Source organism: Euleptes europaea, chromosome 9, assembly GCF_029931775.1.
Source record: "Euleptes europaea isolate rEulEur1 chromosome 9, rEulEur1.hap1, whole genome shotgun sequence".
Classification (NCBI taxonomy): Eukaryota; Metazoa; Chordata; class Lepidosauria; order Squamata; family Sphaerodactylidae; genus Euleptes; species Euleptes europaea.
This window is the reverse complement of record NC_079320.1, coordinates 60,043,580-60,070,964: the sequence shown is the minus strand read 5'-3', so window position 1 is coordinate 60,070,964 and position 27,385 is coordinate 60,043,580. Positions and strand designations below refer to the sequence as shown.

The 27,385-nt window shown below is 41.5% G+C and overlaps 1 protein-coding gene across 1 annotated transcript; it reads left to right on the top strand.

The window, feature by feature from the left end:
• The first annotated feature begins 400 nt into the window (after nucleotides 1-400).
• On the top strand, nucleotides 401-16,160 carry CFAP97 (cilia and flagella associated protein 97). Its single transcript, XM_056855273.1, is given in 4 exon segments — nucleotides 401-1,475; nucleotides 9,659-9,927; nucleotides 14,489-14,642; nucleotides 15,861-16,160. Coding segments are annotated over 4 exon segments (1,593 nt in total). The 5' UTR covers nucleotides 401-439; the 3' UTR covers nucleotides 15,995-16,160.
• Nucleotides 16,161-27,385: the final 11,225 nt, after the last annotated feature.

Sequence of the window (27,385 nt, the reverse complement as noted above, 5' to 3'; positions counted from 1 at the left end):
AGTTAACCTGAAGATTTTGTAAGATTGCTCATAGCCTGGAATTATAGCACAAAATCAACAAACGCACAGTTCCTTAAATTCATTGTATTATCTTAAAGATGCCTATACTTGCTCAATCCATTACTGTGTGATAAACTGACATTGATCTTGAAGAGAACACCCGATAATTCTGTACAAAGTCGCACAGATGCAGTTTGTTCAGTATACTTGTGAGATACTGCAAAGAAAAAAAATAACTGAGCCCCAAATAGGTTAATTATGGGAAGTCCTTTTGTAAATTATTTTACTTTATGCTTCAGCTTAAAGCTAGACATGTAAGACTTGACATAATGTAGGTACAGAAAGGGTTTCATGGTTCTTTAAAGAATTTTAATTTATTGATGTCCTCTATTTCAGTATTCCATTTGGTGAAATTGCACTTCTGCAGCTTTTTGGGGTCATGGACCAATATGAAGATGTGTCAGAATGTGAAGTGGATCATTCCTTCTTCGACAGTGATTTTGAGGGAGAGGTTAAGAAAGATGGAACTGCAACAGAATCAGCCAAGACAGAAAACAGTGAGCACATACAAACCAAGAGTACAAGTTTAAGTAAGCCTGACTTAGAGATGGAAACCAAAGTGGTGGAGGGTGTACGTACTGATGAAGAAAGGCATGAGAAGGAAAAAGAACCACAGGTGGCATGTACGTTAGACAACGGTACTGATGAGAACGCTTTGCCCTTATTAGCATCCCTCAGCTCAGAAAACGCAAGTACATCTGGTAGAACCTCAGCACAAGGTAAAATAATGCAAGAGAAAAGCATTCCAACTCAGATTCCCAAAATAGTTAAAGAACATGAAGAAAATTACTATACGGATGAAGAAGATAGTAGTGATGACAGCAGAAACCAAAAGGTTAAACTTAAGTTGTCTAAGCAGTCTAGTAGTTCCAAGGCTGTCAAGAAAATCGCAGTCAGTACTTCCTCTTCTTCCTCTTCCCCTTCCTGTAGCTCTGATACGGATTGTTCTGACACTGATTCTGACAGTTGCTTGTCAGATTCCTCCTGCTCTTGTTCAAAAAAGAAGAATGCATGTAGCTTTGCACTTCTTTCTCCAAGGCAAAAATCTAGACCTGGAGTAAAGTCAGTGGAAGTAAAACCAAAATTGGGTGACGGTGCAGAAGAATCCGAAGATACAGTGACTGATGTAACTCCTTTGTCGACACCAGACATCAGTCCTATCCAGTCTTTTGAACTTGCAGCATCCAATGATAAGAAGCTAAAGATAATAAGACAAGAAAACGTGAGCCAAGATTTATATGGTAAGTTAGAGGAATTTACATGCAGTATGCAAATGACATGTTTGCTTAATTTTGAGGAGAGCAATTAAGATGCATTCTTGATTTGTTTCCCTTTCTCTGTAGAGCCGGAGAAGGATCGCAGATGTCATCAAAAAGTCTTGAATGAGGCTGTGGACCTGAATACTCTCTTGAAAGGTGGATTTTCTCTTAAAACCTTACTCTTCGCAAGTTACTTTATTTTCTGCTTTAAAATGGTTGCAATGAATTACATTCTGGTAAAATGTAATGCATCTTAACAACACTGTTAAGAGTTGAATAAAAATAATTCTCAAGGCATTCATATATTAATTTGATATTTTTAGATAGTGCTAGCCAACCTAAAATAGTCATATTTCCCCTAGGTTAGGTTCATTGTTGAATTCACTGAGATGGTTAAGAGGCAACAATCATGGATGACTCAGTTCTCTAGTTGCAATTAGTAATGAAACATAGGAAGTCACCTGTTGCTCTTCTGTCTGTAGCACTGATAAACCATTCCAAATTCTTTTCCCAATCCCAAAAAAGCAGCACGAATTGCTTTACAGCCTGACCTTCAGTTCCCTGTTGGAATCCATATCCTAATAGAGTTTGGTTGAGTTCTTTTAAGATCAAGAGTTGATGTTATTGTTAATTGAAAATTAACCAAAGCATTAGACCAGCAAAAACAAGTGTAAAACTTATTCTTATGTCATCTAGTTTTTAAGTGTGATGGATTGCATCAAAGTTTCTTCAGGAAAAGGTGCTGAACCGAAGTGTTTAAGAACTGAAATTTGTGAAAGGGTATGACATTCAAAAAGTAACCTTTGTACTGCCAAATGACATTGATGTAAGACAGTTGTTGTACAGGTGAGTTTAGATTCATCCTCTTATTGAAATGTTAAAAATATTTTGGCAAAAAGCAGTACTAGAAAAAAATCTTGGTTCATCAAGTGCCTAGAAATGTAATGTGATAATTTTTTGATGCTGGAATATTTATTCATCCTTTTACAGGGCCGGGCTCCTATAATTGGTATGTTTTCCAGCCCTGCCAGTGCTTGTAGAGAAATGTCTACACATGCCAGGAAATCATTATGTTTCAGAATTACTCAGGAAAGCAAGAATACAACTCGAGTTATTTTTTCAGTCAAAATGACAAACGTGTTACAATGCACAAGGATCGCAGTAATTTTTAATAAGAATTTTTACTTGAACTCAGTGGAAATGTTATTTACAATTAAAATGATCAACAACTACATTATTGATAAGTTGTAGCTCATCTGAACTTTAGACATAGCGCAGTTAGCCCTGCTGAGTAGACCACAGTGCTGCAGGTTGTTTTCAGAATTCTAATGTGAGCATGACCAACCACGCACACCAGGTTAGATTTACAAATCTTGTTTATTTACAAAAACTGGTTTATTTAAGCATAATAGCACCCTACACTAGCAACAGCAATAATCAAGTAAAAGCATACAAACAAGAAAATTAAGGATACAAACTAAAGTTACAGAGTGGCCAACCGGTCACTTTAGAGACAAAGAGCATGTCTGGGCTCCCATGGTCATGCCTAGCTTTGCTTTTGTTGTGGTTGGAGAGTATAGGAACAAGCTTGGTTTATTGGGATGGTATCTTTCTTTCTGGGTTTGTCTCTCCAAGGACTGGTCTGTGCTTCCATTAGTCCACCTTTAAAGAAAAATATTTTGATTGCTTTCCATGGGCAGGTCAGAAGTTCAGTTACACTACCTCCTTTTCTCTATAATTTCCCTGTTACGCAGTGATGGAGACTCTTTCTGTGTCCTCTTAGTGCATCTGGGAGCAGTTTCTGCCTACGTTTACACTTCTGCTGCTGGACTCAGCCTCCTATTCGACTTCCAGTTATAACAGAGCACTCGGAAATGTTGTTTCAGTGAAGGAGGTCATTAATACATTCATTGGGCATTAAATACTGGGTGTGATCATTGCCTAAATGAGAGAGCACTGGAAAGTTCCTCTCTGCAGCACCTTGAGTCCCACGGGAAAAATAGAAGAAATAATTGTGTCTTTCTGAGCACAGGTGACAGGATAATGAATTAGGATAGCCATGCAGAATTGGGTGAGTTCTAAACTCTCTGGTGAATATAGAGCTCTTGATTTATTACCAGTGGTGCTACTAACACAACACTGAAAACATAGAAGAGGCTGTTCCTTGGTGGCGCGTTAGCAATGCATGACTCAGTTCAATTTAATGCAGTTGGACATTTGGTTTTTTTATTATTTAGGTGGACATTTGTTTATTTTATTTATTTAGAAAATGTATATGCTGCCTCTCCAGAGACCTGCTCAAAGCTATTCACAAAGTAACAATAGCCCAGTAAAATAATAAAAATAACCACCATAAAATTATCAACATTAATCAAAACCTGCCACGATTCCATCAGGGGCATAAAACAGCATTGAGCAGTCTAAAATGATATCCATAAAATAGTACTTGGAATAGGCCATACAAACAGCTTAAAAAGATGAACATAATACACATCAATACATGATAACGGGCAAGTCTTTCTTGCTCATAGAATGATAAACCACAGATAAAGGTTTTGTGTGAGGGCACTTTGAGTGTTATCATTTTTATTCACAAAAATCCAATGACAGCTCAGTCCTGTAAATTACAGTGTATTATGGATCGTAGATCCCTCGCTGCTCAGAAATCAACACAGCTATGCTTAAGTTTTGAATATCATTTGTAAATACAGTCCTGTGAATGAATGAAGTATTGTAATATGATGACAAGCTCTTATTTAGGTTCACAAATTCATTGTAAAGCAGTATTATTAGGGTTGCCAAACTCCAGGTACTAGCTGGTGATCTCCTGCTATTACAACTGATCTCCAGCCGGATAGAGATCTGTTCATCTGGAGAAAATGGCTGTTTTGGCAATTGGACCCTATGGCATTGAAGTCCCTTCCCAAACCCTGCCCTCCTCAGGCTCCTCCCCAAATATCTCCAGGTATTTTCCAACCCAGAGCTAGCAACCCTAAGTATTATGCCTTCAATAGATAGGGTAATTTTGCCAAATACTGTATCCCACACTATGATTATGTGTCATTGGGAGACCTTTATCAGAATCATTGTCATTCTTCTGTGTAGCTATGGAAGAAGTAAAATGGCAGAGGGGAGAATGATGTTGTGTACTGTCTTAGGTCTTCATTGGGAAGAAAGGTAGGCTATAGATACCTAAATAAACTCTTCCCGTCCTGTACCTGACAATTCCAGTATACGTGTACCAAGCTGGTAGCACAAACTACTTTGTATGTGAGCGTAGTTTTGAAAAGTTAAAATATTACTGATCTACAGGAAATGTCCATGTACCTTCAACAGTTGGTAGAAGGATTATTGGGTTGTAGCGCCAGTATGTGACATCTTGTATAGTTTCTCATATGTCATTGCACTTTAACAGATATGCAAGATCCTTTGGCAATTGATTATGATGCATTGCTGATGTCATGTAAGCAGGTTCTATATTAAGACATGCATTCAGGAAAGCTTTCTAGCATCAGAAGTATTTCAGAGTTGGTCAGCTGGTGAGAGCATTTCCCTGTACCGTCTGAATTCACATGGATCAATGTGATGAAGCATCTCAGTTTTGAGGGATTTGCCTATTAACAGAAAATAGGTGAGAGACTGAAGACAGAACTAATACAAAGGGAAATTATACTAAAATGTGTGGAATATTACGGTGATGCAGAGAAGAGGATTCTTTCACGGACGGTGTGAAAACTAACAATTTCTAATTAAAGTTATGTGTTTTGTGTGATCAGGAACTATTTTAAATGGCAACCAGTGTACATATATCCTAAGCCTGAAAAAGAGTATTTGGAGGCTGCCATAACATACATACATAATAGCAAAATGTAAAGTGTGTAGGTGCCTGTATCGGCCTTTTATTCTTGATGGGGAAAATGAACACCCTCAGCATTAGTTGTTGCTTGCCTTTTCAAAGGCAGCACAATTTTCTACTACCGGTAAGCACAATTTGTAAGGTCGTTTTAATTATCCTGCTCTAATTGAACAAATGTGGAGAAAATTATTTATATGACGTATTGTCGTCTTAAGCTTCAACAGCTCTCAAAGGAAAAGTGTCAGGCAGTTGTCTTTGAACTCATGAGGCTTCTATTAAATATGTCACTTGATTTCTCTACAATCACTATTGAACTAGCTATTTTGTTTGGCTAATGGGCTATTTAAGGCTGACCCACAATTGGTGGGCTTCACTCGGCCCCAGTTTTCAATTCAATTAATTCAACTGGGCAGATGCCTGATTCATGGAGACACTTGTTCATAGTACCCATATTTTAGCAGAGGTCCAGATCAGATCCGAGTTGTTATTGGCAATTAGTCTTCTTTCTTCAGTGGGAAAAATATATTCCTCTTATTTGCTTAAGAAACTTTTGGAATGAATGGAAATATAACATATGATTCCCCTTTCTAAGTTTAATGGGATAATTCTAAAGTTTGTAACTGTATATACATGCAGTTCATCCAAAATCTTTTCTGTGAATCAGAAAAGAAAATTCTTGAACTGTCCCATTTGTTTACAGTACTGTTCTCTTTCGATACCTCCAAACCACATTTATAATCTCAGGGCTTCATATTAAACTTTTTGCATACAAGCCCTTAGTTATCCTTACCAGTGAAATGAAGAGAAAGAATTGACCAGGAGGTTTTTTTGTTTATTTTTTAATGGAATTGCCATTATTTTAACTGTGGAGGAAAGTCCCATTAATTCTCAAGATCTCATTTTAAAATCAGATGTTGTGGTTTCAGGCTGCTACTAAACCTCTCCCACCCCTGCCCTATCAAGATGTGGCCACATTGATCACAGTTGCCAAATATCAAAGCCAGTACTTGATACTGCCATCTTGGATAATGATGCACTTTGTTGCACAGAGCAACTGCCACTGAAGTTTGTAATATATGAATCATATGATTTCTTCTTTATCCAAGATGGCAACTGCTAGGGATCGTTCCTCAGCCAAACTTTGATTGGTAAAGAACTGTGAGGATCAAGAATAGTGATGGGCAGGCTGGGGAGTTTGGTAACCCAGTCTTAGCCTATAGTTAATAAAAAGTGTTCCAATTTTGTTTGCAGATTATTGAACACTGTACAAATGGGCATGCAGTTATTATTTAGGACAACAGGTTCTTGGTTATTAACTTCTCCTGATAATGAAGGCAATGAAGCACAGAGAGGGTCCATGACTCAGTGGTAGAGCATCTGCTTGGCATGCAGAAGATCCCAGGTTCAATCCCCGGCATCTCCAGTTAAAGGGACTAGGCAAGTAGGTGATGTGAAAGACCTCTACCTGAGACCCTGGAGAGCTGCTGCGGGTCTGAGTAGTCAATACTGACTTTGATGGACCAAGGGTCTGATTCAGTATAAGGCAGCTTCATGAGTTCACCTTTCTTCCTCTCACATTCTAGGGTGTGGCAGTGAATTCCATGAACAGAATGGGCCTCTAACTGTTTTGTGTTCTATCAATTTCCAGGGCTAACTTTGGCCATATTAAAAGCCCCTTAGATATTAGAACACCTAACTTATGAGAGAACTGGAAGTGATAACCTGCTGCATTCTGATACTGGCCCATACGAAATTTATTTTGCCTAGATTTGTGATGATCCTCTTAAACAGAGCAGAAGCCAGGGATTTGCCACTTACATGCTTTTCACCATATTTTTGTGAGCCTAGAATGGACTTGCACAATTTCTCTGTATATTACAAATTGCAACAAAACTTTTCATTTGTGGTTTTAGGAGAAAGATGTGTTGTGTTTCTGTTTTGCTTTGTGGTCAGTTTTTTAATATCTCCATATTAAACGATACATTCTTAACTGTGCTCCATAGGGACTGAATGGTAGATCGAGACTGGGGTGGTTTATCCATTACAGAAAACCAAAGCCCTTTAAAGTTAGAAGAACTCTTCTGTTTAGAAGCTTCAAGCAATGAAGGGTTGAGATGTGTAAGTGACTTATGCATAGTATTTTATAGTTATTTCACTACATTCTAGTATGTAAACCTTTATAGGTAGAGCTCTGCAGCCATAAAAATTTTTTTAAAGGTTGACCAGAACCATACAACCAGGTCCCCATGGCAGGAAAAAAAAAACATTTGAAACTGAGGGGGATTTCCACATCAGTTCAGTAGATGGCAAAGTAGTCTCTATTAATAAATGAAACTCATTTGGTGAGGCTTGCCTGAAGGCTACATTACCCTTAAAATATAGTATCTCGAAATGAACCTATTTTGTCCTGCGGTAGAGAGAAATTTGTCTGTAATAACTATATGTAAAAAGTTTAAATCTGTTTATATTTCAGCATGCAAGGACCTGACCATATAGGACAAGTTTTGAAGCTGTTAATGGCTGAATCTTTTAACAATTTGCCCATTTTAATTATTTTATTGCTGTTTTATGATTTTATCATAAAACACCTTGTAAGACACCTTGAGCATGTTCTCTGGAGAGGCAGCATACACATTTTCTAAATAAAGAAGAAGGAATGTGAAAGGCAAGATTAAAATTCAGAGAGCTGGCAAGTCATAACTAAAGTATTACGTTCTTAAAGTTTTCAGATGGGAATGTAAACTTATATCGTTTGTTAGAATATCTATGCATTTTGCTCTTGGTATCTTGCAGAAGAAACCCTCAGTGTGACTGAAGCTGTGGGCCTTGCTATTTTATGTAGGACATCTGAGAGGCGCATAATTGTCTCCCAAATCTTCCGCCAAATTTGTTTTAATGAAAATTATGGGGAAAGTTGATATTTTTAATTCACCATACCATGGTAACTATCTTTTTAAAGTTATGATGTGAGTTGGGTTCAAACAAATGACCAGCCTCTGTTCACACAGGTAATTGACATAGCTATCACTGGCTTGGATCCTGCCTAGAGACTCTATGAATGGGGGTGGGGGGGCATTTTTGCAATTTCTCCCTTTTGTGGCGGCTCAAAAAGTATCCGAAAATGCTGCTTTTGGGGGATGGGAGATCCCAGGAATGGCTTGGGGGGAATCAGAAGTCTCCAGCAGGAGGGGAAATTTGGTTTAAAAAAATACCCACACACCTGATGAAATTCTAGGTGGGATCAAAGCCTCTGTAATTGTTTGTACAGGAATTTGAAATAGTGCAGATTGAGATTAAAAGCTATTTCTTAATGTGTAAAGATTTATTGGTAAAATAAAATACTGGAACTGCGGATGAATTACCGGTATGTTACAACAGAGACAATTGTGTGTAAAGGCTGGTGAGTGCTTTATTCTGTGTCAGAATTACTTAATTTTCCATTTGAGTATGCTTACCAGTATGTTATGAAGAAAACTATATTTAACTGATGTATGGGGGAAATTCTGATCATTTTAAATGGGATGCTGAATTATATCAAGAGGAACAGTGCCAGTACATGAACCGAGTAACCCTTGTGTTTGATGAAATGTATCATGTAACTTCTTGTGTACCAAAGGATATGTGTGTCTTTTCCTTTGAAAGTCTTGAATTCCCAAAAGCTTTGCATTTCTAATATCACTTCAGAGGAAATTATCATGAGTCAGACACTTTTTTAAATTTCAGCTTTGTGGGATGGTTCAGCTGTACTCAGTTTGCCTAAACTGTAAGAGCTTAGCAATATTGTGCTTTCGGCTTCTTCAAGAGACCTTTCTGCTATATTATCTTGAATTACTGTAGAAATTAGGTCAGATTACTATATGGTGCCTTCATCTAATACTCCTGTCTCTTTTTAGCAATGTGTACACTGTTAATTAAGAGGAATGTAAGTTAATATCTAGTCCTGTCCTCCATAGGTACAAAAAGTATGGCAGATCTCTCTTCTGTAGGCCAATACTTTGCATAAATACTCTGCAAGCAAATGACATCTTAATTGCACGTAAACTTGAAATGAGATTCATTGCTAGCTCACAGTGCAGTTCTAGATTAGGCCTTAGTGCTAATATTGTCCATCCCTGTACCTAGACTGAATTAAAGGGTGACAGTCTGCATTGACCCTTCATAGAATCAAATGTCGGAGTCCTTGTTCCAAAGTATATTGATTTCTGTTGAAGTGTGTATGTGACCGGTGCTCCAGTTATAAGAAGTACACAAGGCACTCCCATGGTTGCAAAAAGCATCTGATGCTTGAAACTTTGTTAGGGATATGTGTGTCGTAAGAGCTGTGGATCAAGCCCCTCTAAAGTAGGTACCTCAAAATACTGAGAGGTGCTAGAAAATTGGGTCGCTTTATTTAACTAACAGCTTTTAAATTAATATTACCAGATTTCAAGCAGCAATATACAAAGTGGTTATATTTGATGTGACTGTTTACTTGTGTTTAAAGCTTTTCTGCAGCTGGAAAAAAAGGAACAACAGAAGCAGGTCTTGGATCAGCCTTCTATAGGATCGAGGAAAAACTACTCTTTCACAAATGACGAAGTACGGCAAATCGATCAGGAAAACCAAAGGCTCTTAAAAGAATTAGCAAAACACTCTGTAAAGCCCAGGAGCAAAAGTGCCTCTGTGAAGAAACCTTCGGGCCCAGCACCTAAGCTGTACCACAGTGCCATCAACAGGCAAAAGGAACAGCAAAGGATTGACAGAGAGAATATGGTTAGTTGAGTTACTTTCCTTAATAAACAGTGTTTTGTATCAAATGTATGGAGAGTAAAGTACTAATAAATCAGAAAGGAACGCTTTGGGGGGGGCGGACCTCTTCTAAATAATTATTTCTTGCATTAAGAAAACTGGATAAAGTTGATGACATTAACAAATGTGATAATCTCTTTTGAACCGTCAGATATGTTCTTGATAATATGTGCTGTGGCCACAATCCAGTTCAGTTATGTGCCCTTTAACCTCTGCTGATTTCAGTGGAACTGACATACCGTATGTCCCGCTGTGTGCTATGTTGTGGCACACCTTCATTTCTCTCTGAGATCACTTGTATAAGAAATTAATGGATACCAGGTCTGCAGCGTGGTGTAGTGGTTAAGCGCAGTGGGCTCTAATCTGGAGAACCGGGTTTGATTCCTCACTCCTCCACATGAGCGGTGGACTCGGTTTCCCCACTCCTACACAGTAAGCCATCATTATAGACTCTAGAGTGCATGAACATCTGTGTGTATGCATGCACACAATAAAATAATGGTTAGCAGTATAGGAGCACATCACTTGGGAAGGTGTTCTGACACCTTGCTAGGAAGCCAGAAGAAACAATATAGTACCAAAACCGAAATATGTCAATAGCATTCAAGTATGTCACCTGAAATGTAGAGAGAAATGGAAATAATGGAGGCAGTAGCTAGCGTTCTGTTTCGTTATCTGTATCTTAGCTTGTTCCCTTACCATTAAACAAATGTAGTCACCATAGTAACACTTCTTGAGGCAAATGGAAATGCAGTTTCCATGTAACAGGTCTTTACCTCAAGCTGGCCAAATGCAAAAAATAGTATGTTTCTGCTTGTTGTTTATAATAAGCTAAAAAAAAGAATTTAATTCATGATTGGACCATTTTTTATATAAGATCTTCAACTACTGCTAAGTGTTTATGAATCTTATCTTTGCAATGAATTATATAGTGGTGTCCAGAATAAATTACTCAGATTTTTGTTCCCCTTGGCCCTTAGTTTCCAGTCTATATCTAGTACTCAGGATCTTATGAAGTTCTATCATTTTTGATGTACTATGAAACCCCAGTCTTTCATCTAACATTAATCAAAGGGGGGGATCTTTGGATCCTTTTAATTTGGGTTTTCTGTGTCTTCACATCTGCTATATAATCTTGAAGCAGAACAACTACAGTTGTGCAGTCTGCTGAATCCACATTCACCGTGCTGTGATTTGATAACATTGATTGATATGATCATTTTTATCCCTTTCCCAACACATCTCCTTTGCTTTGTTCAGTATAGCAGCCCAAAGAGTAACTACGGGTTGTTGTTTTTTGCTTCAGTGAATTTTCTATTATGGGTCTAGTCTTGGGACACTTTCTTCCTCAGCGAAGAATTCCCCCACTCTGTTTTGTTTTGCCAGCACACCAACACCTTCACAGGTATACATTGCAGAATATTTGGCATTCAGGTGAAAAAAGTTGCCTATGCCCGGTAAGCAGTTTTACATATTAAAAATGGCACTTTGAATTACATCCAGAAGTGAATTGGTATCAGAGCAATTGCTGTAGAAGTCACTGGAGATGACCCACAATAGTATACAGCAGCAAAAGCTTCCATTTCAGTTTTAGACTCATGTAAAAGGTACTGCCTACAAAATCTGAGCAATATAATCTTTTAATAGCTGCTCGTTTGTGTCTACACTGAATGGATGTACCTACTTTTGCTTGCTTTGATGGATAGTGGTGACTGTTTTGTAGATAGATGTACTGAACCTCAGGGCAACCGTGCTGTTACCCACTTTGACAAGTGAAATGGTAGCTGCAGCATCAGGCTGTAGCCTATTTTAGCTGTTTTCAACTAAACGATTGAAAGTTATCAGGAACAAAGTTTTGATGTGATAATGATAGAGCATGCAGCACGTCCCAGAATCCCCATTGAAGGGATTTTAGGCACAGGTGACCGGAAAGACCCTTCTCTGCCTCACGCCCTGGAGAGCCACTACCAGTAAAAGTAGACAGTGCTGAGCTAGATGGACTGATGGTCTTATTTGGTAGAAGGCAGTTTCATTGTGTGTTGGAAAGGGGAAGAATTTAGGACTAACTGATTGGCAGTTTTGTATTATGGGCTTTAAAAATGCACGAGGGAGTGGGAGGACAGAGCCAGGATGGCTTGACAGCCAACACCTATGAGAGTGGAATATTTCATGCTTTGAAGCTAGCTGAAAGTGCTGTTGGTAGTTGGAAGTGCTTCCTTAGGTTTTTTCTTGCTCCAGGCATTTCCATTGGGTGATGAACAAAGTGGTACTGTGTGAGAGATGGCACCTCAGCCACAAATGACTTGCCAGCTCAGTGTAATGCACAATATCACATTTTGTGACTCTGACTCGCACAACCTATCTTACACCCATAGTTTCTTACCTTATTCAGGCCATGGCCACAGGCATTCCATGATACGGCTTCTCATACAATTGTCCCCAAAATCTTTTTTGAACAGCTGTTTTGAAAAAACCTTCAGAAAGGCTGTGGAATAAATGTTGCCATTGCCAGAATGTGTGGGGTGGGGGTATAATTACAGTACCAGGGTTTCACAATGACAAACTGTCTTCTGACTAAACGTTAAAATCACTCTCGGAGTCGAAGAAGTTTAGTTGTAGAATGTATAAGAGTAAGAAATTCCTACCATCAGATATTGTTTCTCTGCAAGTCACTGATCTGGGCTAGTCACATTCCAATTGGGAGACAGGCCCAGATCAGGGACTTAAGCAAAGATGCAACTGATTATTCCCCCATTGAGGCAGGCAATTCTGCTTCTTCTTTAGACTGGTTTTGAGTGGTTGATAATTAAACACCCCCAGCAGAGGCTGTTTGGAGGAAGGCAAGACCAGAGCAATGAATCATGCGGAGAAGCATCATCTGTTGGTGATGTTTTGAACACACGTCTATCTTTTCATTATTTTGTTTATTTTTTAGACTAGACTAGTAGATTCTCTCAGAACATACTTGAGCACCTGGCAAATGTTTGGGATTACTGTGCTGTACATATATTCCTTTTCTGGAGAGCCAGCGTAGTGTAGTGGTTAAGAGCGGTGGTTTGGAGCAGCGGACTCTAATCTGGAGAACCAGGTTTGATTCCCCACTCCTCCACATGAGCGGTGGAAGCCAATCTGGTGAATTGGATTTGTGTCCCCACTTTACCACATTGAAGCCAGCTGGGTGACCTTGGGCAAGTTATAGCTGTGTCAGAGCTCTCTCAGCCTCACCTACCTCACGGTGTCTGTTGTGGGGAGGGGAAGGTGATTGTAAGCCGGTTTGAGTCTCCCTTAAATGGTAGAGAAAGTCGGCATTTAAACACCAACTCTTCTATTGAAGAAAATCATCCTAATACAATATCTGAATTTTTTCCATTACATAATAGTTAACTGCCTCTATTTTTGTAACAGAAGCAATCAATTCTGTGCAGCAATTGCTATATCAAACGACAGGGCCACAGAGACAACCCCTTGACAGATGAAATGGCACACACCCCATATGTAGCTTTTCTCACAATTGGCTGTGACTTCTCAGCATTTGTTCCCCACCTCCATCCCATACTTCTTTTGAGAGCAGACTGTGTTATTACGTAGTCAGTTCTAAGATAACTATTGAAAGAAAACAGTGGCTATTTTTACTATTCTCGGATTGTATAATTAGTGAATATATTTTTCTGCTGCTGCGTTAGTTCTTGAGTTTTTTTGGGGGGGGGTTGCAGCTGATTGTGATTAACAATTTTACTCATTTTTTCCCCAGAGGTGTGTGTGTGGGGGGGAGGGTTCTTTCCAGATTTAAAACATCAATCTTTTAAAAGGAGTGTTCTTTTATAAGTGAGATAAATCGCAATTGTCAACCATACTAGTAATTTTATATAACAGTAAACAGTTTTTCTACTTCTCTGTTTTAACAGCCCGTTCCTGAGCTGAAAGGACAGAAGTCCTTAGAAGGCCAGGAAGGGGCTATGCTGGCATCTGGGGCCCCTGCACTGGCACCCGTGCCACTTACGCCACCCAGGGTGGTACGGACGCTGGCGGGGGGCATGCATGCCATCCTCTTGGTGCTGCCATGGCAACGCTGCCTAGTGATACCAGCACACCTCCAAATCGTCCTCCTGGGGATGTTCCCGGTCCGGTCCAGGGGAGGAGCCGCGTTTAGGCAGCCTCCTAAGCCGTTTTGGCCCAGGAACACCCCTTTTTCCCTTACTTGCACTTATCCCTATGGAGCAGTTCCACGGGACTTGCAAGTAAGGGCAAGATTTTGGCTTCAGTGGTGGGGGGCAAAACCAGCACAGCCCCTGCCCTCAGGAATGGGCTGTGAGTCTTCCTGCAATCCCAAGGACCTGGAAGTATGCCCCATGGAATAACATGGGACTTATTTCTGAGTAGACTTGCTTAGGATTGTCCCCCCCCCCGCCGAAGATTAGTGAGGACAAATAAGCTTTAAATAAACTAATTCTTTTCAAACTGTCGCATAATGGAAAAGTTGTCCCTTTGGTTTTAGTGACCAAAATGTTATTTAATTTAAATCAAGGCTTTTCTGAAGAGACTAGAAGCAGTGAAGCCAACAGTTGGCATGAAGCGCTCAGAGCAGCTGATGGACTACCAGCGCCAGATGAGTTATCTAAATGCTGCTCCTCCAGCCCCAAGGCGAGGAAAATCTGCTCTAAGCCACCACAGCCCTTCTAGTAAGTAGCTCCAGTACAGTTCGTTAAATTTGCTCATTATATAGTAGTAAAGCTTGATTTTTGGGCTCCACAATTTAAGAAGGATGTTGGAGCGTGTCCAGAGGAGGGCGACCAGAATGGTCAAAGGTCTGGAATCCATGCCCTATGAGGAGAGACTTAGGGAGTTGGGTTTGTTTAGTTTGGAGAAGAGAAGGTTGAGGGGAGACATGATAGCCATGTTTCAATATTTGAAGGGATACTATGTTAATGAGGGAACTAGCTTGTTCTCGGCTGCTTCAGAGACCAGGACACAGAGTAATGGATTTAAACTAAGAGAAAAGCGATTCCACCAAAACATTAGGAAGAACTTTCTGATGGTGAGGGCTGTTCGCCGGTGGAACGCCCTGCCTCGGAGGGTGGTGGAGTCCCTGTCTTTAAGCAGAGGTTGGATGGCCATCTGTCGGGAGCGCTTTGATTGTGGGATCCTGCATGGCAGGGGGTTGGACTGGATGGCCCTTGTGGTCTCTTCCAACCTTGTGTAATTTTGTGATTTATTTATTTTTTCCCCAAAAGCTTTTCTAGCAAACAGTGCTGCAGCTGATGTTTGTCTTTAATTTCATCTTTCTGGTTAATTGTACCTCAGTCAGTTGGAAGGAGAAAGAGATGTATAAATAGAAACCAGAAACAACGGGTTGAAATTAAATCAAAAGAGTTTCTGTCTAGACATTGGGAAGAATTTTCTAACAGTGAAAGCGGTTCCTTAGTGAAACAGGCTTCCTCGGGAGGTGGTAAGCTCTCCTTCCCTGGAGGTTTTTAAGAAGAGGTTAGATGGCCATCTGTCACCAATGCTGATTCTGTGACCTTAAGCAGATGATGAGAGGGAACACAACTTGGTCATCTTCTGGGCATGTAGTGGGGGGTCACTGGGGGTGTGGGGGGAGGGTAGTGTAAATTTCCTGCATTGTGCAGGGTGTTGGACTAGATGACCCTGGTGGTCCCTTCCAACTCTATGATTCTATGAAATATTCCCAAATCAAACATTTCTACTTGATTTACATGCGTATAAAGTCTTAGATTACTTGGTGTTATAGAGGAATACGCTTAACGCGTTTTGCACGTTTTATAGCTCAAATTATAAAACGTGGAGTATCTTGGGTGGGTTTTAGTTTCATTGCCTTTAAAACAATGCAGACGTCTCTCAATAATTGTTGTCTACTCTTTGTGTGCCCTTCCTGATAGGAGGTGCCTCACGCACATCCAGTCACAGTGCATCCAGTACGGCAAGCCGAAGGAGTGAAAGACCAGTGTTTGACTCTTCCAGAGGAGGCCTGCAGCGACTGAACTCTGCTAACGTTCATGCGGCATGGCTATAAGTTGTTTGCACTCCATCCCCAGATTTCTAATTCCAGTGCTTCTGCAGATTGCTGGAATTCTGTGCAAGAGTATTGTGATAGTCATTGTTTGGTGATTAAAAGGACACTGTAAAGTGATAATAAATGCAAATGGATACTAAACTGAGTTTTGAGCAGGCAAAATCTCTATTGGATAATATCTTCCCAGTCTGAATTTCCTATAACAGAATACATTTATATGTACAGGAGAAGTGTCTGATAAATACTGTAAATATTTTTCATAAAATCTCCAATGAAGTTTTGGTTTTGAAAAGTGGAGGAACTGAATAGCTGCAGTTCTGGACCAGAGGTGTTTAAAAATTAATCTTTTTATTTTAAAATTACAATAAAATTTTTGTTTCATCTTGATTTCTTATGGTGTAGTTGATATTTTTTAATTTAAGGTTATTCTGTTCCTGCAAAATGTGTCAAATACAGTATTTCACAAGGTTTTATGGAAACAGGAGAGAGAACATGTGCTATTCAAATAATCTCTGTTATTTAAGTGTGAACTTTGAAATTGTGGTTCATAGCTGGAAGTTGTAGAGCATGAACCAAGTCCTTTCAGCAAACCTTTTTCTTGCTCTTCTTCAGATCTGTATTCCAAGAAGTAATTTTGATTTTTTTATCAGATCTCCCTGTTTAATATTTAATAGTTGCAGTGTTGCCTCTGTACTGGATTATATCCATGGTCTGCTGTAATAATTGAACAATCCGGTTTTCAGTAAAGAAGCTTTCCCTTTTGTGGATTAAATTACTGTCTTTAATAATACTTTACTTTAATACTGATTAGTAAACATTTAAACAATGACATGGAAAAGATTGATCTTCCTGAAATAAAGCTCTTTGTTGTATTGTGACCTATGGAAACCTCTGCCAGTATAATGTGTTGCATAGTTATGCTGATTGAATTGTTCTTTTAAAATTGTCTCTTGAATGGAATACATGTAAGCAGCAATTTTGTGGGTGCATTTGTAACTATAAGCACTTTTTAAAAGACTTCCTCGATAAAATTTGTTATTTCCTTGATAGCAACACAGCATGTGCTGGATTTAAATAGCTTTATCTTCAAGTTCTGCTTGATCGTTTATGGGTGACATAGTTTTGTATGTGATTTCTTTTTAAAACTTTAAGTAAAATGTTTAATTGAATTGTATCTGTACTCAGCATTGAGCTCCCTTTCGGTGAGTAATTTATCCAAGTATCATAAAATGCAATTCATTTTCAGGGTCATATTTAATTAAGTTTGTAATATAGTTGAGTTCTTTCTGCTTCTAGTTAAATTTTCTTTCTCCGGGCTACAGACAGTTTCTATTGATTTCCCCGTTATCCCTTGTAGTAAAAAGGATTCCTTATTGAATGTTAATTCTGTAGAATGTGACTTGTAGTTAGATTTATAGTTTTTTGTTTGGAATATAGTCTTATGAGTCCCAAAGGCTGAATATCACTTATCATATTGCATAGTAGCAAAAACCTCTTTACGCCAGTGTATACATATAGCAGGGAGTTGTAGCCCGTTCTGCCATTTGGTGTGTGTCCAAATATAACTGGTGGTAAATACATTTTTGGTATGCATGTAGCATAATTTTTTTTTCATTGTGTATGCATGAAATGTTTTGTGTATGCCCATTAAAAATAGGGTTGGATCCAGACTATATTTTTCATAAATGGAAGGGAAGTCCCTTCCATTTAGTTGAAATGGATCTTTTCCCGCTCTGAAGGAAGGTCATCTTGAGCTTTGGGTGTTTCTCGTCCCGTTGCTTGGAGAGGCAGGACTTAATTTTAAACTACTTCCTGTCTCCGGGCGAGGAACGCCTACACTTCCAGTTATTCTCCTGCCTTGCTGGAGAGAGGACGCTCCAGCCATAGCTGGAACTTAGATCTTAGGAGATTGGCTAGGTGAATTCTTCTATCCTCTTGTTTTACTCCATTGTTCCCCTCCTCCATTCCTAACTGTTCTGTATTGGCTCCCTTTGTGTGTCTTGCCTTCCCAGTCCGTTCCGCAGCGGCATAGCCGGTTTGCATCGGGCTTGTGAAAGGGAAAAAAGACGTGCCCAAAATGGATGCCGCGACTGTTGTAGCGGAGGAAGTAGAACTTCTCTCCGACTCAGATCACGATGCAGCGCTTAGCGGCCATAACAAGCTGGCTCCCACTGTTAGCCGCTCCGGCGGACTTTCAGAGAGGGACGCCAAGAAAGCTTCTTCGCCTCCCGCACGGCGGCAAAAGCGGCGGCAAGGGTGACTGCGAAAAAGAGCAGGAAACATTCAAGAAGATATACTAAGCTGAGTGCCGCCTCGACCTTCCAAGGTCCCTGCCGGTTCCTCCAATCGCTTATTTGGCAAAATCCTTCCAAGACTTCAAAGGGTAAAGTACCCCCACCCCCAGATGGGAGTGGGGCCCCAGGGGAATTAACTGAGAAAAGGGTTCACCTAAGAAAAAGGTAATTTTCATAGTGGGAAAAACATTTTGAAAGGCCGTAGGCCTTGAATTTATCTATCCCAAACCCAGGGGGCGCCACAGTTCACACTCAAGGGAGAGTCCAGGGCCTGGTCTCTTCTCAGTCCTATGCAGGCTCAGATCCCATGCAAGAGGAGCCATGCTGCAGCCATTCTATCACTAACAAACAATGGTAAACTAAGGCTGCCCTAAAAATCAGTCCCCAATAGGCATGAATTGACCATTGGTGACGACTGTTCTTCTCTCGGCCGGGGATCCGCGACCGAGGAGGTAGAAAAGGAGTTCTTGTCTCTGACGAAGAGCTCACTGTATTTCAAGAGCAACCGCCTAGGCTGTTTAGCCTTGATGATTTTTCAATCCCTGCTAGCCTAAGCCTTATTTGCCCTGGATCTATTAAGCAAGCCAGAGGCTTCTGACGAGCCCCAAACCAAAAGCCAGGCGCAAAGGATCCAAGGATTATTTCCCTCAAGGTGTCTCACACATTATTAAGGTTCCATTGCCCTTTCAGAACCTAATAAGGTCCGAGTGGGAAAAGCCACTCCACAACTAACAGTTCTCTGGCGATGCCAAGAAACTGTATTAGATGGATCCTGGGGCCATGGGTATGCTAGTATTACCTGTTGTAGATGCCCAGTTACAGCCCTGCAGTTTTCTGAATTTTGTACTGAAGGTGGGGGAGGATTTATTAAGGATATGTGGACAGAAAAATGGACTTCCTGTCTAGAAAGGCGCTCAAGGCCTCAGCCTTGGCGATCCAGGCTAATGCAACCATAGCACCCATAACCAGAGCCACTAATGTGTGTGTGTAAAGTGCCTTCAAGTCGCAGTTGACTTATGGTGACCCCTTTTGGGTTTTTAATGGCGAGACCCTGCCAGAGGTTGCTGGTGCCTTCCTCTGCACAGTGACCCTGGTGTTCCTTGGTGGTCTCCCATCCAGATGCTGGCCAGGGCTGGCCCTGCTTGGCTTGTGGGTTCTGTTGAGGTCGGGCTAGCCTGGGCCACCCAGGTCAGTAATGCTTAAACCAAAAAAGCTTATTAAGCTTCTGCCCACATCCGATAAAAGGGCGGCTGAAGGCCTTCTAGAGTTCTAAAGGCGTTTTCCTTCATGGCAGACGCATCCCTAGATGCCCTAGTCTTTGACCCCAGAGCTGTGGCTTCTAACACAGTTATTAGAAGGGCCTTGTGGCTATGAACTCGCACGTTCACTTTAGATCTAAAGCCAATTTTGCTGGCTCATCTTTTAAGGGGGTAAACTCTTGGAGAGAGATTAGATAAGATGCTGTTCGACACCAAGGACAAGAACAGATACACGTTAAATAACCATAGGAAGGATTATAGGCCAAATCAATACCAACAGTCCTTTTATTCCTCCCATATGCTGTATAGGTTTAGACAGGATCAAAGGCGTTCCTCCCGGCTCTCCCAGAGAGGCTCCTTTCGAAGGTTCGATAGATTCAACCGCCCACCCACCCACCCCCGTCCCAACCTTCAGAGGGGACAAATCGGACAAATTCCCAAGAAGGTACAAACAGTGACGCCAACGTCACAGCAGTGGGGGGAAGACTGCAAATGCCCCTCCCACAGTGGGGCAGAGCCCAGGCAAATGCCTGGGTTTCTGCAATTAATCCTACAGGGATATGCAATAGAGTTTTAAGGAAAATTACCAGATCCAAGTGTGGAGTTCCCACAATATCGAACCAAAGACAAACACAACGGAACTATGGAGGCCGTTCTGCATTCCTTCAAATAGGAAAAGAACGGGGTCTGGAGGGCGATTTTAGATCTCAAATTTTTCATTCGCTTCATCCCGACAAGACGTTTTCTTATGGAGACACTGAGAACCATTGTCGAAGCCCTGCGATCTGGCACCTATATGACTTCCATAGATCTAAAACTGAAGCCTACACGCAGTGCCCTTCGGCGCCTTCTCAGGTTCAATTACCTGAAACCCCACATGCAATTCATAGCCTTGCCCTTCGGTCTTACATCCACCTCAAAGGTCCTAGTGACTGCTGTCGCCCTATTGAGGAAGGAAGGGATCCAGCTGCATCCATACTTCAATGACCTCCTCGTATGCGCAACTTCCAAGCAGCTAGCCACCAGACACACCAACCGAATTGCTCAGACCTTACAAGGTCTTGGTTACCTAATCAACAGAGCCAAAAGTTACCTGATTCCAACCCAGCGCATCCTTCACCTGGGGGCCTTCATAAACTCCAAGGTCTTTCTACCCAAGGCCAAGGCACTCAAGATAGCCTTACTGCCCAAGTCCACAGCCAAAGCTCCACAACATCGACTCATGGCTCTCACAAGACTTCTAGGATTAATGACATCCTGCATCGGCTTAGTGTCCTGGTCCTGGTTCCACACCAGGCCCCTTCAGGTAGCTCTACGACCCTTCAAGCTGCTCATTTCGCACATCCGCCTGCTGCCAACAGCCAGATCCAGCCTAAGACGGTGGATAGACCAGACCAATCTGACAGCGGGCCAGACTTACCTACATGAGACCTCCCATCCAGTCTTTTGCTCAGGGCGTTCGGGCCTCTCAGAAACACACTCCACATCAATCTCTCGGAGTTAAGAATGGTGAGGTAGCTCTGCTGGAGTTCCATCACATCCTGAAGAACAATCGTGTCCTCATACGGACTGACAATGCGGCCTCCAAGGCCCATATCAACAAACAGGGCGGATCCAGGTCCTCACGCTTGCATCAGGAAGCCTCCATGATCTGGGCAGAGAAACATCTACTTTCCTTGAGAGCGGAACACGTCAGAGGCATACACAACCTAGAAGCGGATTGACTCAGCCGCCAGTCCATCCAGGAAGGGGAGTGGTCATTAGACCCTCATATCCTCCTCTTAATAACCAACCGATTTGTTATCCCGATGTGGGCCTCTTCACCTCTGCGCAGAATCGACAAGTTCACAGATTCTTCTCCCGGTTCTTCCACCCGAACGCGGAGCAAGCGGACGCTCTTTTGTTCCCCTGGCCTCAGAGTCTGATGTCCGAGGATGGCCCCAGTGGAACGCGTGGAGGTTGAGAAGGCTAGGCTTCTAGATCCGGGCCTGTCACAAGATGTAGTCTCAACCATTTTACAAACCAGACAACCTTCCACTAAAAGGATATATGAGTATACTTGGAAGACCTTCTCCAGGTGGTGTGGACGAAAGTCCACCAACCCCAGATCATCTTCCTTGCCACAACTGTTGGTATTCTTCCAGGGCAGAGTACATCAAAATCTCAGAGCATCCACTCCCCGGAAGCAATCTCAGCTATTGCCTCAATATGTCCAAAGCTTGACGGGATTCTGCTGTCTTCTCATCTGGAGGTGAAAGCCTTATCAGGGAGCGGCGCAATCCACTCCCCATGTTGGCACATCATTTTCCAACTTGGAGGCTTAACGCGATTCCTTTAGCTCTCACCTAGAAACCATTCGAGCCAATGAGGGACGTTCCCTTACGTTTCCTCAGAACGACGTCTCCTCAAACTGAAGACGTTGTTCCTAACGGTAGTCACCTTGGCCAGCTGCGTGCCGGAGTTGGGAGCACTTTCCATACGCAAGGATCTATGCATATTCCACATAGACAAGGTGGTCCTTTGATCCAACCCCTCCTTCACTCACAAAGTGAACACACATTACCACCATGCTCAGGAGAATCATCTCCCTTCCTTCTGCTTCAATCCAACCAATCCCAAGTACGTAACTGGCATACCTTAGATCTATGTCGGGCATTGTACATATACATTTCAAGAACAGTTACAATCAGAAAAACGGAGTTCCATTTAGCTCATTATCAGCTCCCAATAAAGGCATACACATGTCACGCCAAGCGATACTTTCGACCATTCACAGCTGTATCAGAGAAGCATACCTGGCCAGTGGCCTGCACGTACCATCCGACATCACTACACACTCCCTGCGATGTACTACTACCTCAGCGGCCTTCTTTAAGCAAGCCTCCATAAAAGAAATCTGTAAGGCGGCTACGGGGTCCAATGTCTCCACTTCATCAGGCATTACCGTATCAATACAATGGCATCAGCAGAAGTAGCCTTCGGGAGACGGTTTTTACAACGCGTGGTGGAAGATGATGTCAACTAATTCCCACCTGATATAATTGCTCTTGGACACCCCAAAGCTCAAGATGACCTTCCTTCAGAGCGGGAAAGGTACATTGTTTACTCACCGAGAAGGTCCTTTCCGCTCTGAAGTAGAAGGTCATCTTGCCCACCCGGAGATGGATCATCATCTTCCAGGGTGGCTGACCAACGGGACTCAGCCAAGCAGTTACTGGTATACAAAGATAAATGATACTAATTACAGAGTCCTTGTTAATGTCTGTAGTTAACCACTGACTTGTGTTGCTATGTTATAAGGGTTATTGTCACATTCCTGTTACAGAGTTTAGACAGTTACGATGTGTTAGCTGTTATGTTGGTTTATTTGTTTTAATTGTCTCTCGTGAGCTTTTAGTAGAAAAACTGGAAGTGTGGGCGTTCCTCGCCCTGAGACAGGAAGTAGTTTAAAATTAAGTCCTGCCTCTCCAAGCAACAGGATGAGAAACACCCAAAGCTCAAGATGACCTTCTACTTCAGAGCGGAAAGGACCTCGGTGAGTAAACAATGTACCTTTCTGCCTATTGCGGCATCTTAGGGGTCTCCCCAAAATGCTGCTCTTGGGGAACAGTAGATACCCTTTCGAGAAGCTCCCTGGGCCAGCCTTGGAGTTTTCAGTCACACAAGCCGTTGGAAATTCTTATTGGAAACTCAATCCTGATGTTCTTCACGGTCCTGAATCAGATCAGGACCACAGTGTATGTGGGGGGAGAAAACTTCTTGTGTGCAGCCCTCCCCTCTGATGGAGCGGATCACATGCACACATACCGTGAGCCCTTTTTGAGTAGGGAAAAATGGAGCGGCTGGAAAAACTGAAGCCCCTCCTGTTTTTTGTCAAGTTGGTTGGTGCCCACAAATTAGGCTCTGTTTTGGTTGGGGGTAATTACAGAGGGATATCTGAAGATCGTTTTTTGTTGTTGACATGCTGATTCAGATGTAGCAGATTTATGTGTGGCAGCATGTTGTAAATGTAGGGGGGAAAGGTGCCCCCAAGGTGGCATTGGAGAGAAACGTCTCCACAATGTTGCTGGACAGACTCCTCTTGTTAAATCAGTGGTTCCCAACCTTTTTTTGACCAGGGACCACTAGGACTTTTTTGTTCGGTGCAGGGACCCCAAGGTTCAAAATAAAAATTCCGGGATTTTGAAAATAAACTTTAATCATAACTGTTAGTTAAACATTAAACTTAGAATTATATTTGAATATATATATTTTATAATAGAGAACTTTTAATTGAAAATATTAATTTATTATGGGTTTATAACTTTGTTTTGCGGACCTTAATGTAGTTCTCGCGGACCCCTGGGGGTCCATGGACCCCTGGTTGGGAACCAGTGTGTTAAATAAACATAGGGTGGACTTGAGGAAAGACGACATTGCTGGGGACAGGAGAATTCAGCAAATTGTTAGGAACTGAGCACTTTCTTCACTCTTGCTCCATACTCCTCCATGGTTTCGTTTCCCCAAATGCCCATATTGGACCTCCAGAGTCTTCTGTGTCTGTTAAGTCTTACAAAAGGAACAGGGGACATGGCTCCATGGTAGAGTATTTACCTCACAGAAGGTCTTGGGTTCATTCCCTGGCAACTGCATTTAGAAGGATCAAGTAGAAACATGTGGAAGACCTCCATCTGAGACCTTGGAGAGATGCTGCCAGCCAAAGCACACAAGATTGATTGGGAGTGTTTTTGAGGCTTGTGTATGATTCAGCTATTTATTGTTTCCTGGTTGTATTTGACAAAAATCTATTCCACGCAGCTTGTGTGTTATCAAGTCATTGCTCACCTTGCAGGGAGATAAAAGTTACTGTTTCTGCTTTGCACTGTTTCCTCAGCAAGTTCCATTTCTGTGAAATGCCATTTATTTAGTTTAAAATATATTCATTAAATTTCCCTTTCTGTCGGCTTCTGGGGCTCTTGTTTGCTGTTCGTTTTTGTAACTTCAGCTTTACTGCACTTCTCACTTATATCTTCCGCTAATTAAAGAATTTGCAGTTTTCTTGAACCAGGTTAGAAATAATTACTTATCGGAGATATATGAAAATCAAATGCTTGAGTTTGTAGATAAAGCTGGAAGCAATGATGACATTTCTGCTTCTGGTAAGATACCAAGGTGGTCTTCATTTTAAGGCAATAATAGAGTGGTAAAATTCTGCAGGCTATTGCAGTTAAAAACTTTTCTCTGGAAGAAAATAATTTTTGCTTGGTATAACATCCCACCTTTTTAGCTGATGGAGGTATCTTACAGAACCGAACACTTATGTGCAGTAGTGCAAATGAGCATTCAGACTGGTAGTTTGGCTATCTATGTAGAAAATGACCAAAGATGTCTACTGTTAGAGGAGCCCAATGCACTATCACAACTTCTCTCACATTTAAGCCATGCAAGATTACAGGATGATAGTTCTCATAGGGGCTGCATCCACATGTCTCCATTGCACCTGAAGAGGTGAGCTCTAACAAAAGCTCATGCTAGAATAAATGCTGTTAGCCATTAAGGTGCCACTGGATTTCTGTTTTAGTTTGCATCTACATAAACAGTGGAATAAAGTGAGAGAGTCTGAAAATAGAAAACTTGAGCAATTTCAGACACACAGGTAGGGAGGGGCTGTAGCTCAGTGGTAGAGCATCTGCTTGGCATGCAGAAGGCCCCAGGTTCAATCCCAGGCATCTCCAGTTAAAGGGACTAGGCAGGTAGGTGATGCGAAAGACCGCTGCCTGAGACCCTGGAGAGCCGCTGCTGGTCTGAGTAGACAATACTGACTTTGATGGGCCAAGGGTCTGATTCAGTACAAGGCAGCTTCATGTATGTTTAGTGTATGTGAGATCATGATTCTGAATGCTCCTTACAGCACAAAGTAGTTTCAAGTATTAGACTCATATCTGGGAGATCCCAGTTTGAATTCCCACTTTGCTATGGAGGCTCACTTGGTGACCTTGTGGTGGTCACTCAGTTTTATCTGCCTCACAAAGTTGTTGTGAGGGTAAAACAAAGGAGGGGGGTCCTCATTGGAGAGAAAAGCAGGGTATAAAGTTCTAAATAACTTTGTAAAAAGCTTCCACAGCTAGGCCTGGCATGAACGCCTCTTACAAGAGTCCTACTTTCCCCCCCTTTCTTACATAGGGAGCTGGTGAAAAATTCTATGACCTACCTGTTGGCAGAGTATGCTAAGTATGCAGAGAAGGGTCAGACTCACTGATTAAAGATAAAGTTGCCTTTATTGTGGGAACTACATTTTAGGATAGGAAAGCTGAGAGACAGAGCCTCTAACTGTCTAAGGAGGAAGAGAGAGAGTAGTATGACTTCTGAGAGGAAATTGTCCCCTAGGAATATCAGTCTAAGGACAGACAGGTGTGAAAAAGGGTGGAAAGGTCTCTAACCTTACAAGCCTAACTAGTTGATCACTTGCCCATGCCCTGCTGGGTCTCCTCAGTTCCTTTGCACGCTAGACATTGCAACTCTTCCAACGCTGCCTGCAGTCTGAAGGGGCACAGGATCCTGTCTTCACCTTAAGATTTAGGGGGTTACTGCATTATGTATTCCCATCGATGTATTAAAAGTCTGAAACTGTTATAAAAATACTGTTCGCACTTTGTTTGGCCCCTTTAGCTGTGAAGACGTCTTCCAACCATTTTTTAGCCATGGCATCCAAAAACCCTTTTAAAGCGATGTTTTTTATAACATTTTCAAACTCTTAATACATCACTGGGAATACATAATGTGGTAACCCCCTTAATCACTTCATTCTGTTGCATTCATTTAGTGGGCCATGGTGATGGTATCACTAACAAAACATTAGTATCTAATGTAGTTGTCTTAACAATAGATAAGGGCTGTTACTGCACTAGGTATTCCCAGCGATATATCAAGAGTTTGAAAATGTTATAAAAAATACTGTTCACACTTTGTTTGGCCCCTTTAGCTGTGAAGATGTCTTCCAACCATTTTTTAGCCGTGGCATCCAAAAACCCTTTTAAAGCGATGTTTTTTATAACATTTCCAAACTCTTGATACATCGCTGGGAATACCTAGTGCGGTAAAAGCCAAGGTCTAGCACCTGAAGTTGAGCTCTCTCAACTCCCATTGACTTTAATGGGAGAATGTGAATGTTTGCTCAACTCCACCTAACTTAATGGGTCTTACAAGTGCTTAACTTTAGGTGGATGGGGTCCAATAATAGTGTATCACACTAGGCTCTACCTGTCTTTATTCCTCAAGGGAAAGACTAGTGGAAAAACAACATCATTATTTATTAATGTCCCTTTTTAATGCAGAAGTTGCAGCTTTTACACATTCTTTCCCCAACCCCTTCTAATAATGCCCACAGTTCCCAATTAGCAAAGAGTTCTCTAATGTGACGTGAGGGAAGGATCACCAGAAACCAGGACAGCTGAAAAGCTGTGCGTCAGCATAATGGCTCATAATTTGCTCACATCTTGTTTTAGAAGAGGATGTGCTGTACTTTGCTATTATTAAGCCTCAAGAGGCACTTAGTTTAGCAGAATGCGCTTATGCCTGCCTCCCAATCAATGTGTGGCTCAGAATTCTCAAACATCCTGTTTATCACAGTCCTAGAAGAATATGCATCAGAGATCCGTTTAGTGTAGTCGAGCTTCAAGATCAACTTGATGGAGGGCCTTTATTCTTGTCAACGTTCAAACCAGTAAATGATTTTGCAGGGGCCAAAGGATGTTTAATGGTCACAGAACAGAGAACACCTTTAGATATTCCCAGTGTGTGAAGACTTTTATTCGGATAGCAGTTTTCATGCTGCTTCTGAAGAATACCTCTCAATTTCA